We start from the raw sequence: 12,635 nt of genomic DNA, 5'->3' as shown, positions 1-12,635 counted from the left end.
GAAGGCCTCGCCTGTTGCCCTGGTTTCCCAGAAGACTAAGGTGAACAGGGCTTTTCCGACTCCATCCAGCTCATTCATACCAGTGAGCACCCAAAGATGCTGCCCTAGTGGAGATCATTTCGAAACGTATAGACATTTAGAATCATTATGTTGGGCACCAGAAACTAACACAGTTTTAAAGTCAATGATACTTCAAAAGCAAACTCATGGAAAAAGAGACCAGATTCATGGTTACCAGAGGCAGGGGGTGGGGGGAGGGGGAAATGGAGGAAGGTGGTCAGAAGGTAAAAACTTCCCATTGTAAGACAAGTAAGTACAAGGGGTGTAATGTACAACACGAGAAATATAATAACGCTGCTGTATGTTATATATGGAAGTTAAGAGTTCTCATCACAAGGAAAAAAATTCTGTTTTTCTTTTATTTTGTATTTATATGAGGTGATGAATATTCGCTAAACTACTGTGGTGATCATTTTATGATGTATGTAAAGTCAAATCATTATTGAACACCTTAAATTTATACAATGCTGTATGTCAATTATATCTCAATAAAACTGGAAGGAGGAAAAAAAAGGATGCTGTTCTAGGTCCTGGGGATACAGCAGTGAACAAGAAAAAAGTGTCTTTTCTTGTGGAGATTGCTTTCTAGTTGCAGGACAACAGAAATAGGCCAATAAGTCTATGAGTCCTGAGGCTAACAGTAAAGTAGGGTAAGGAAACAGAGGATCATGGATCGGGGAGGTAGGGGATCTCTTTTAGAAAGGGTATCTCAGAAGCCCTCTCAGAAAAGATTACCTTTGAGGGGAGATTCAGATGAAAGATGGGACCGAGTGCTGAGGGTCTCTGGGGAAAGGGTCTCCAGGCAGAAGGGGAGAAGCCAGCAAGGACCCAGTGGCCCAGCTCAAGGCACAGCCAAGAGGCTGGGCGGCTACAGCCTAGGGGACAGACAGGGGTCAGTGTCTGGGGACCAGGTTCTCTTGGGCCCTGAAGGCCATTGCAAGGACGTTGGCTTTGACACCGAGCAAAAGGGGGAGCCACTGGAAGGTCTGAAGCAGAGAAGTGGCAGGTTTTAAAAAGGCTATGCTGGCTACTGGACAGAGGAGAGAGTAGGGGGCCAAGAGTGGAATGAGGAGTCCAGCTAAGAGGCTGATGCAGGGCCCTGGCAGGAGGCGAGGTCAGCTTTGGTCCTGGGCAGGTGGAAAGATGTGGTGGACAAAGCTGCCCCTTTGCCTGAGTCAGTAGGATTTGCTGCTGGGCTGAGTGTGGAGCCTGTGAGAGAAGCCTCCTGGAGCATCAAGGCCCTTCCCAATCTTACCATTCTAGCTTTTTTAAAAGCTATGGTACAGGGACTTCCCTGGTGGTCCAGTGGTTAAGACTCCGTGCTCCCAACGGAGGGGGCCCGGGTTCGATTCCCAGTCAGGGAACTAGATCCCGCATGCCATAACTAAAGATCCCGCATGCCGAAACGAAGATCCCACGTGCCACAACTAAGACCCGGAGCAGGCAAATAAGTAAAACATATTAAAAAATAATAATAAAAACTATGGTACATTAAGGTGTCAAATATGTCAACCGTTGGCCACTAAGGCAGAGTAAGCCCATAAGTGAGCTGAGAAGTTATTTTTGCCTAGAGTTAAAGCTGCCTGAATTATGCATTTCAGTTTCTGCTAATATGCAATTCCAGGGGACAGAACAACAAAACAGTTAAAGCAAGTTACAATCTTGCTTTAAATAGGTGTTAGTCTTCTCATACAGTACTTAGCCATCTTAATGAGTATTTATGCAGAGCATGTGCATTTATATGGAGTATAAGCTCTGAAGTCAGGTTTCTTGAGTTCAAATCTTGGCTCTGCCACATATAAACTATGTGACCGTAGGCAAGTCATGTGACCTTTGAGCCTCAGTTTCCTCACCTGTAAAACAGAATAACAGCCTTACCTACTTCATTAGGTTGTTATGAGGATTCAGTGAGAACAGTGCCTGGATCTGTTAACATTAGCTGTTATTATTATTATTAAATGACAGGACGGGACCAGACAGTCTGAGGGCTGACACAGGCCACACTGTTGAATTGCTTTTGTAAAATTGTTTCCTGGCCTCTCCCCTCTGCAGTGGACATAGGGCTGAGCCTCGAGGACAGGCTGTAGGAGAAGAAGTCTGGCGCCATCCCTCCCATTCTTTCCCACCCCTTCCTCCCCTGCAAGCACAGGGCTCTGCAGGGGCCTGACAGGGGAACTCTTCTGCACGGGGGCGGGCAGTGGGGGGTTGATACGAAGGTGGCTGCTCTGTCCTCACCCCTTTCTCCTCCATCATTGTCCACCACACAGGAGATCTGTCTGTCCGACTCTCCCTCGGTGATGACCTTGGTAGATGGGCCATCGGAAGAGAGTGACAACCTCATCTGCGTGGCTTACCGGCACCAATTCGACGTGGTGAACGAGAGCACGGGGGAGGCCTTCAGGCTGCACCATGTGGAGGCCAACAGGGTCAGTTGACAGACATGGGGGCAAGTGGGAAACTAGAAGGCTAGGAGTTGTGTCTTCTAACTTTGTCATGCCGTGATGAGGATTTCTTTAAAATTGTGTATTATTTATTGTATCAGTATCATGCGATGTACTATTTAGGCTGCACCACCTGAAGCTGCCATCTTTGTAGGTCCAAATGGTTCAATATAATATAACTGCCCATTGCCCTGTTCAGCTTTTCCAGGCCTCCCCCTGCCCTTCCATCCTTCCCAATAAAAGAGGAATGAAGAGTCAAAAAGCTAAATGTAAATAGCTGAGTAAATGAGAACATTTGTTTGGTAATTCATGCTAGAAGGGCCTTTGGAGAGTAAGGTTGCTCTCAGAGGCCCTGCAGACCCACAGCGTGGGGCCTGGGTGGCAGGGGAGGGTACAGCCCATGTCTCCATCCCCTTAGAGGCCGTTAGGAAAAGAAGAAGGGATGAAACACCATTAGGAGAGAGAGAAAAAGCAGATCAGCACTGGGGGTCTATACCTCCTGGCCTGAGCTGCACAGAGAACAGCCATGTCCTGGATTTGGACAAAATCTAGGGCCCACCCGAAACTCCACCAAAGCACGAAAGAGGACCTCGTGGGTTCCGAGCATCAGCACCCCCGAGTGCCTGTCACTGAGCTGCTCCACACAAACAAGCAGGTCACAGAGCTCTTCAGCCCACTTATCGCCGTGAAGCAGGTCAAGGCCTGATAACACTTGAGCCACTTGAGGTCTGCATGGTGCAGGGCCAGCACTCCAGCTTAGGTTCGAGGACACGGCAGAACAAGGACGTTGTCTCCAGGGAGAATGTTTTTCCTGATGAGAGTTTCCAAACCCACAGACTTCCCCCAGTCCTGTTCAGATGTGTCAAAGAGACTGAGGAATTTAATTATGCTTTATAAGAAATTTAAAAATACAGTTTATATTTGGACAAGCCCTACATAAATATGCACTAAAATCGCTAATTACTGTATGAAGAAGACTTAACACCTAATGAAAGCAAGATTTTAAAAAATAGAAAAGTCAGAAAAAGAAGCATCTAGATATAATTAGGAGGTCTCCTTATCTTCAGCTGTTGTCAATCACAGCTCAGTCTGTCCTTTCACGTATATATACTGGTGGCACCCAAACTCGTCTGCAATTGTAGTCATCAAGGAGCTTCAAATGCTACTGATGCCCGTGTCCCACCCACAGAGATTTCATTGGCCTTGGGTGTGGCGTGGGCTTTAGAATTTTCAGATGATCCCCAGGTGATGTGGGAAAGTTTGGGAACCACTGGTACACACTGTTGCTCAACTCTGGCTATAATTGCCTAGAAAGCTTTAAACAGATCAGTGCTCTGATACACCCAGATCAGTTAAACGAGAATTCCCAGATGTATGCTATGGGAATCAATTGGTGTTGAGTCTCCCCCAGGTGATGCTAATATAGACCTAGGAGAAGGAATCTATCCTGAAACTCTCCCTAACTTAAAGCCAGGACTCCCGTCCATCCCAGCAGCCGGGAACCTATAATTACTTCCAGCCGCTGACTTCTGAGGAGGAAGGGTCCAATCTGGCCTTTGAAAGTTCTTGCCTCTTCTTGCTTTTCAAAACTCTGTACAGCCAGCCAAAAGAGACAGAAAAAGGCTGGCCTAGCAGGTCTTTGTTGAATCAATCCTTCCCTGGCAACTAGTCTCTTAAGATTCATGAAGGCCCAGGAAAAAATGAGTTAAAGTTTTCTTTGATGACTTCTGTGTTTGTTTTTCTGAAAGCTGTGAGAAACAGTCCTAAATTTTTCTGTCCTTTCTTCGATATGCTTTTTAAAGCAAAGATACAAAATTTTCTCTAAGAGAAAATGTTTAAAACCGTGTCCCCTGGATCTGAGTGGGTCAGTGTGCATAGTCCCTCCTAGTACAGTGGTCCCAACCTTTTTGGCACCAGGGACCAGTTTCCTGGAAGACCGTTTTTCCACGGACGGGGGCGGGGGGGAGGGATGGTTCAGGCGGTAATGCAAGCGATGGGCAGCGGCAGATGAAGCTTCTCATGCTCACCCTCCGCTCACCTCCTGCTGTGCGGCCCGGTTCCTAACAGGCCTCGGACAGGGGGTTGGGGACCCCTGTCCTAGTAAATCAGCAGCTGCTGTGTTTGCTGAGCAGGCAGAGGTACTGAGACAGTGGCTTGTCTTTGCGAGGAATTTACTGTCCAGCTGGGAAGAAAAGCCCTAGAGAAATGAGGAGAGAAATGAGCATGCTTTCTAATAGCTGGTCAGAAGCGGCCTGCGGGAACAGGGTTACTTCCCACCGGGATGCTCCTGCAGGACAAGCCCCGAGTGCAGTGGGGCAGGAGAGAGAGGCTGACCCTCCTTCAGTCCTGGAGATTTAGTGCCTCAAGTTGCCCGCACTGCCTGCCTGCTCCGTGTGCGGTCAGCCGGGCTGGCCTGGTTTCCTGCCCCCGTTCCTCCTCTCTTCTCATCCAAGACCCCTTGATTCCCACTGTAGGCTTCAAACCGACTTTAGCGTCTAAGACAATCCTAGCTCGAGAGAGGAGCTGTTTAAGAAGCACCAGAGCAGCCTTCTGAAAGTCAATGTCAAGTTCGTTTTACCAACAGGCCGACTGTGACCTACTGCCCCAGCTCCAACAGCCAGCACTGGCCTCCTTCCCAAAACAGAGGACTCCTCTGGAGGGAACTGCAGACCTGGTAACAGGATCTGGGTCTCTGGCTTATTTGCTGGGCCCAGCCTGACTGTCTGCCCAGACCCCAGCCGGGCTCCTTTGAGAGCTCACCCCGGAATCACGTGGGAAGGCTGGACACTGACCTCACAGTGGTGACCTCTTTCACTTGTTACAAGTCTGTGTTCTGAAGTTTCACAACCACCACATATGACTTTTATTATTTTTAAATGCCAATAAAATGAACTATTTTTAATCAAGGAAAAAATAAAAAGCCAGTGCCTATGTCCTACCCTAGACCTACTATATCCAGATGTCTAAGAACGAGAACCCAGAATACGTATCTTTTAAAAGCTCCCTAGTTAATTCTCAGGTCCTTGCCTGGTCAAGAAACTGCTGCAGGAATGACTCCTGCCAGCACCCACCCCCTGCCCCCCTGTCCTGGGAGCCGACATCTGTATCAACATCTGTATGTATATGGAACATGCACACATGAACCCGGCCTCACCGTGCTAAGTGTTAATAAAGTCTGACGAAATGCAATGGGGGACCTGAGGGAGGAGTGGTTGAGGCCATGCTGTGGTCTCCGTCCCTGAATTTCGGCCCTGTAGCCTTGACAGGAATGTGCTGTTCACTTCCCCGTTTCTGCAGAAAAGGAAACTGAGGCTCAGAAAGGAGGAGCCACATTAACCCCAAACCACACAGCTAGTAAGTACAGGGGCAGGACTTGAACCCAGGCTCCCTGCTCCCAAGGCCATGCCCTTAAACCCAGCCTGTGGCATCCACAGCCTCGTCACAGAGCGTGATGGGGAGAGCAGGTCCAGGCTACAAAGCTGGCAGCACTTGGCCACTCCCCTCAGGAAGTGCACAGCCTGGCAGAGCAGACAGCCACACCCTCTAGGGCTCGAAGCCTCTAGCTGAGATAAGTGTCATCTAACTGACAAGTACGGGGACACCTGAGGAGGAAGTGACTCTTAAGTCAAAGTGCTGGGGCTGGGAGGGTTCCCTCCAGGGCCGAGGGGGCTCAAGGGCTGTTCCCTCCCGTGAGATACCCCACTGGTGCTGGTTCCATAGCTAAATAATGCCACCAGCTGACATTATAGAGCATTTACCAAGTACCAGGCCCTGCATGACCTCACGGAATCCTCAGCCCCTACAGGAGTAGATGTTCTAGTATCTCCCATTTTACAGTTGAAGACACTGAGGTTCCGAGAGGTTAAACCACTGACCTAGGTACCCACTCCTCTCAAGTGGCAGAGTTGGGATTTCGTTGACCCAGTAGTGCGTTCGGGAAGTACGTACTCTGCTCCTGCCACTCGACAGGCCCTGATCCAGGTGCTGAGGATGTCACGTGAGCGGGTCGGCAAGGCCTCTGCTTCATGGAGCTGAGATCCAGTGGGCAGGAGAGTGCCAGCAAACAAACAAACAAGCAAGCGAACATCGGGCAGCAGTGCACATCATGCAGATAATTAAAAACTAGAGCTGTGACCTACAGCAGCAGAGGAAGTATTTGGGATTTGACGCCCAGGTCTTTCTGATCCCAGAATCAGCACCCTTGACCTCTGAGCCTCGCTGTTTCCCACCCCCACAAAGCCCCACAACTCTTGGTTCTGGCATTGGCCCCATTATACCATGTTTTACGTGCCTGTATGCTTTTCTAACTTTTTCTTAAGGGGTGAGACCCTGCCCTTTCATTTCTGCGTGCTTGATGGCACCTAGTACAATGCCAGGTAATACTGGGTGGGAGATGGGCCGGGGTTCCATTGCAGGGACTTGCCAGACACAAGGCACAGGCCCTGGCTGAGGGTGGCCAGCGGGGCTTCAGCACGGTCGTGAGACCGTTTAGAGGAGAAGGCTGCATTTGGGAGAGAGCAGTGAGGAGGAGGGCCTGGGGTGCGGCGGGGCCCCAGTGCAGTGCTGGGCAGCTCAGAGACTGGAAGGGTCTGGAGAGAGCTGGGCCAGAGGGAGACAAGGACACGTGCCCCTGCTGGAGAGGTCAGGCCTAGCCTGGGGCGCAGCAGGGGGTGAGACACAGAAGAGGATGCTGCTGGACTTGGGTGAGAAGGGGAGCCCCCAAGACTTTGGGGATAGCTCTGCTAACAGCACGGAGGAGGCTTAGAAGGCAGCTAGTCATGTGCGACATAAAGATAGTAGCCTCCATGGAGGGCTGATTATGTGTCAGGCCCTGTGCAAAAACGTGTGCCTTGTTTCATGGAATTCTCATGACGATCCAGCAGAGTCAGGATTACCGTTATACCGGTTCACAGGTAAAGACCTGGGGCCAGAAGTTAAGCCATTTGCGACAAGCCACAGAGGCAGCGAGTGGTACAGGCAGGATCGCAGCTCGGGGCTGTCTGACCAGCGTCGTGCTCCCATCTGTTCCCCTACGCTGCCTCCTGCGTTCCTGGGTATGGAACCTGTTGCGTTTGAGAGAAAAGACTTAGGAATATGGGCTGGAGCTCTGAGGAGAATGTGTGCCTGAGGTTGTATCTAGAGATTTTGAGCAGAGTAAAATCTGAAGCTATAAATGTGGGGATTTTTCTAAATGAGAGAAGAGCCAAGAAATGGAAGAATAATCTGAAGTGGGAGAGAGGACGGGAGGGAGGAGACGTCCCATGTCAGAGGCTGCGGAGCTCTGGATGGAGAGATGAGCCATGGCCAAAGGCCTCCAGGCTGGGGAGAAGGAAATCTTCATGGTGCTCAGAGAGGGCAGTGTCCCTGGTGGTACAGGAGGACAGACTACAAGGGCTGAGAAGACAAGTGAGGCAATGAAAGAAGCAGGAGATTTTTACAGGGTCAGAGTTTTGAAGCTCAAGAGGGGCCAAGGACACTATCAGGTTGAGAACCGTCTTCTCAAAAGCAGAAACGGAGGCCGGAGAGGAAGACCTCGCCCAGGCCACAGAGCTAGGGCTTCCGACACTCTCTGCATCATGTCATGCCGCCTCCCTGGAAGTGAAGGAGGGAGAAGAGAAGTGCAGACACGGTGATACTGAGATTCAGAGACTGTGTTTGAAGCAGGAGGAAGTGTGGCTGAAGTGCAGGGGTGTTAAGCTTGGAAAAGAACCGGGGATCCGGTTCAGATCTTGGCTGGAGCACCTTCTACCTGAGGCACTAGAGCGACTGCACCTCTCTGAGCCTCACTTTCCTCATCTGTAATATGGGAGCAATGCCACGTACTTTAGGGGTTGATGTGAGAGTGAAACAAATAACCCATGTGAAAAGCTTTGTGGACTGAGCCCACTGTATAAATAAGAGGCCTGTCAATAGAGAGTGGAGATGTCCGCCTACAGAGCTTCTCAAAGCGTGGGAAAAGAGGGTGAGAAAGTCCCTATGGACTGCAGTCGTGGCCACCCATGTGGCACCGTGGGTGCTGGTGAGGTGGGAATGCCCCCCGGTGCCTGAGTTTACAGAAAGCCGTAACTTGAGAAAGTCTTTTCATAGTGTCAGTGTCCAGCCTGCCCACTACCATTGCCCATTCTCATTGCAGGTTAATTTCGTTGCAGCTATTGATGTGTACGAAGACGGGGAAGCCGGTCTGCTCCTGTGTTACAACTGTAAGTAAAGGATGTGTTTTGATCTCTATTTGCTAAAATCAACTGGTTATTTTTTTTTTCTGGACAATTTAAAGGGACTTAGCTTTAGATTTACCTGAGGTATTGTTCCTGGGTCCTTAATTCCACTCCAGGGCGCATCTAAAAATTGCCTTCCTGCCTGGATCTCCCAATACGCCAGACCTCCTGGTAAGACGGTGCAGGGGCCGCCTGGGGGTGTCTCCAGGACGTGGGAGTGATAGCAGTGGCTTCCATCTAGGGAGCCCTTACTGTGTGCCACGCGCTGTGCTTCACCCACCTCAGTCACCGTTCCATTGACTTTTTCTGTTACTATCTGTCATCTGGAGGGAGATAAGGCTCCTGAGACCTGGAGCGGTGAACGGACTTTCTCAAGATTGTGCAGCTACAAATGGCAGAGCCCAGGTTCACATTTGGGGCCTCTTGACTCCAGTGCCCCAAATTTTAACCACAGTTACTCTTCCCCTTTTTGTTATTTCTCAGGTGTTAATGAAATCAGCCTCAACCTGGCATACCCGGCCTCAGCTGGGTTAGTTTGGGTCAGGTGGCAGGTGGGTTTCAGGCAGACCACAGATATCAAATAGGGTCTCTAAGGATTTTCAGCATTTCAAAAGCTAATGTGATACTACAATAAAAAGGATCTTTTTAAGGCAAAGGTAGTAAGGTACTTTCCTGGATAAGCCTGCCCAGTTTAGCTAAAACAATAAAATATATTTTTTTCAGCCTAGAATTGTATCGATTTAGAGTGGTGATGCTGGTTATATCACATGAGGCAGATATTTTGATTAATTAATCTTTGATTAGTAAGTATTTTCAGTAGAGAAATTTGATAAACATCCTCTCGAAATTTGAGATTTATGGGGAATCAGGAGAAGGTAGTCACAAGGAAAGAACTTCACCAATAAATCGCTCTTTTAGGATATTTTATTCACAGATCTGTCTAAACCCTTCTCAAATTTGAAGGTGATTTTTATCATATGTCTGCTCCTTTCTAAAATATAACTTCCAGAAACCCAGAGTTTTCTATAGAGAAATTTTTATCTCAGATAAGTGAAAAACTTTTCTGCATGCAGAAAGGGACTTTTCTTCAGAGAAATTTGTTTTAAAATTAGAACCTATACACTGTTCCCCACCAGCTGGATGGGGAAAGTCAAAGGAGGGAAGTCATAGATTCTGAGCTGCTTCCCAGGCAGTGACTTTCTTAGAATCCTGCCCCCGCGCCAGCCCCCGTTCAGGCGGCTCTTTTTAACCATAAGGGACGGCCCTCTCTGTGCCAGGCCCGTGTCGGGCTCTGGAGACACAACAGTGAAAGGCTCTGCCAGGGACACAGTGAGCTCACGCTTCATGGAACAGCAGGCATGGGCGCCAGTTCATGGGTGTGAACAGGCTGCATGGCTCTGGGGTTCGAGAAACAGCTTCGCTTCCTTTTCTGAATCAGTTCAGTCTAATTTGGAGGCCCCTCGCCTCAGGTGCAGAGACCACCAGCACTGGTTATTGGAAGGGAGCGCCCTCTGCTTCCCTGGGGTTTATCCATTGGAAAGTGCGGGGGGCCGGCAGGGGGCGCCTATGGACTGCAGTCCTGTCGCCTCCTCCAGGCCCGCGTGACCCCCTCTGAGGCAGGCGGGGCTGGGTCTGGCCTCCCAGGCACAACACAGCCACCCGACCCATCCAGGAAGCTCTGTGCTCAGGGGCCAGGGTCTCCTCCAGCCCAGCCCCTCAAACCCCCCAGCAGGTTGCTCGCCCCTAGTGGGAGTTGAGGTGGGACAGGGGAGAGGAGAGGGGATGTGTGTAAGGGACCTGGGCCTTTAGAAACACAAGGCTGCTGTGTCTTTCCTGAGTCGTTCATTCATTCAGCAAATCTTTACCCAGCACTTCCGATATCTAGGGGTTTCAGCAGTGAATATAAGCACAAATCCAGCCATCAGGTGGAGTTTACATTTTAAAGAGAGCAGTTAGACAATTAACAAGATAAATAAGAAACACGTGCAGTTTGTTAAATGGTGCTGAGTGCTGAGGGGAAATGAAGGGGGAAGAGGGGCCGGAAGAGGGGCCGGACTGGGCAGGAGTGGGGTGTGCGGGTCACCGGTCACCAGTTACAGGGGGTGAGGAAGGCAGGCCTCGCTGGGAGAGGAGCGAGGACCAAAGACCCAAAGGGAGTCCAGGTATCAGGACTGAGTGTTGAACATGAAGGTATCAGACTGAGTGTTTCAGGCAGGGACGAGAGCAGGTGTAAAGACCTTGAGGAGGAACATTCCAGTACGGTCGAGGTGACCCCAAGATGACCCGTGATCACAACAGAGTGAGCGAGGGTGCGAGTGGATAAAAATCGGCAAAGAGGACCAGACTCCAGCAGGGCCTGGTAGGTGAAAGGTCTTTGCGTTGCACCCTGGTGAGCAACTGGAGGCTTTTGAGCAGAGGCGCGACAGGGTCTGTAAGAGGAGACCGCCTCCACCCCCCGCCGCCATGGTGTGGAAGCGGGAAGGGCGGGGACTGCGCTCATCTGACGAGCACGCCAGGGGCTTGGACCAGGACCAGCGCAGGGGAGGCGCTGAGCGGTGGTCAGGTCCTAGACGTGCTTTACACGTGAGAACCAAGATAACGTGCCGGTGAATAAAGTGCGGCTGTGAGGGGAAGAGAAAAGGAGGACTGCAGTCTGGGGACGTGAGCAGCTGGGAGAACAGAGAATGCCATTTACTGAGATGAGGTAGACTTTCAGAAGAGCGAGTTTGGGGGGAAAGATCAAGAGTTCAGTTATGACCCATCAACACCTCTGAGATATCCCAGTGCAGACAGTGAGCGATCACCTGGTTCAAGTGCGGGCTCCGGACGGGGCTCCCTGGGGGTCATTAGCAGGCAAGTGACCTTTAGGGTCCTGAGACTAAAGAGATCACCCACCGGGAAGTGGGGGAGACAGGAGGAACCAGCAAAGTAGACTGAGGAGTGGCTGGAAAGACAGGAGAAAGTGGGGTGAGGCCCTGAGAGGCAGTGTTGAAGGGAGTAGTGACCCGCTGTGCTGTTTGCCTCTGACAGATCGGGTCTGAGATGGCGCTTGGGTTTACAAGGCCACTAGGAAACTTGACAAGAGCAGGTGTCTCTGGGGAAGCAGTGGGGAGCAAAAGCCTGATTGCACAGGTCAGGAGAGATTGGGAAAGAGGAAGTAGAGCCGGGGAGTCCAGACAAGTCTTTCAAAGAATTTTGCTTTTAGGGAAAAAGAATAAGGAAGGGTGTAACAGCTAGAGGAGGAAGAGAGGCCAAGGATTTTGTTTTCTAAAAGGTGGAATAAACAGCATGTGTAAGGCTGTCGGGAAAGATCCGATGGAGAAGGGGAAACTGCGGTGCAGGACAGAGGGGGGATGTCCCTGAGGGGGCGAAAGCCACGGGCCAGAGTGGAGAGGGGGTGAGCTGCACCCCACGGCATCCAGAGTCGTGGGCAGGAGGCCGAGGGCGGACACAGCAGCTGGGGGAGCCGCTGTGGGGAGATCCAGGTGTCCTTCCTGAGCGCTCATTTTCTCAGGGAGCCAGGCCTTTAGCTGAGAACGAGGATGCTTTTTCTCCCCTAGTGAGTCCACTGTAGCAAAAACAGAACTGACTCTGGTGAGTTTTTCTGTCCCAACAACTCACTCTGTTAGAAGAACAATGATGAGACAGTATAAGTTAACTGCTTGACAAGGCACAGTGGTCACATCAAAGGAGACCCTAAGCTTCAGGTGGGCCGGCGGTGGTCATCCCCAGCCTAGCCCCACATCGCAGGCTGCAGCAGCAGCTCTGGCTCCATGACCTCTGCCCTCTCACAGAGGGGCCACAGCTGTCGATTCTCACACTAGGAATGGCAAGAGACTGCTTCATGGGCGTGATGTTTCTTATTAGGGTGATGAAAATGTTGTAAAATCAGATTGTGATGTTGTACAACTCTATAAAC

The 12,635-nt window shown here is 50.5% G+C and overlaps 1 protein-coding gene and 1 long non-coding RNA gene across 9 annotated transcripts in view; one reads left to right on the top strand and one right to left on the bottom strand.

Moving 5' to 3' along the window:
* The window catches only part of GARNL3 (GTPase activating Rap/RanGAP domain like 3), a 154,204-nt gene that overhangs the window by 131,827 nt on the left and 9,742 nt on the right, over positions 1–12,635 (top strand). For all 8 annotated transcript variants that reach the window (XM_082470056.1, XM_082470058.1, XM_082470063.1 and 5 more), the window contains 2 exons: positions 2,328–2,486; positions 8,635–8,701. In XM_082470056.1, the coding sequence (XP_082326182.1) occupies positions 2,328–2,486; positions 8,635–8,701 (226 nt within the window). The remainder of the gene's footprint in view (positions 1–2,327; positions 2,487–8,634; positions 8,702–12,635) is intronic.
* Positions 1–12,635, bottom strand: part of LOC309664594 — a 135,604-nt gene that overhangs the window by 118,235 nt on the left and 4,734 nt on the right. The gene's annotated exons all lie outside the window — the stretch shown is intronic.

Source organism: Balaenoptera physalus (genome assembly GCF_965194825.1).
Source record: "Balaenoptera physalus genome assembly, chromosome: 7".
In the NCBI taxonomy this organism is placed as follows: Eukaryota; Metazoa; Chordata; class Mammalia; order Artiodactyla; family Balaenopteridae; genus Balaenoptera; species Balaenoptera physalus.
The sequence above is the reverse complement of the archived record's forward strand: the minus strand, read 5'-3'. Positions and strand labels throughout refer to the sequence as shown.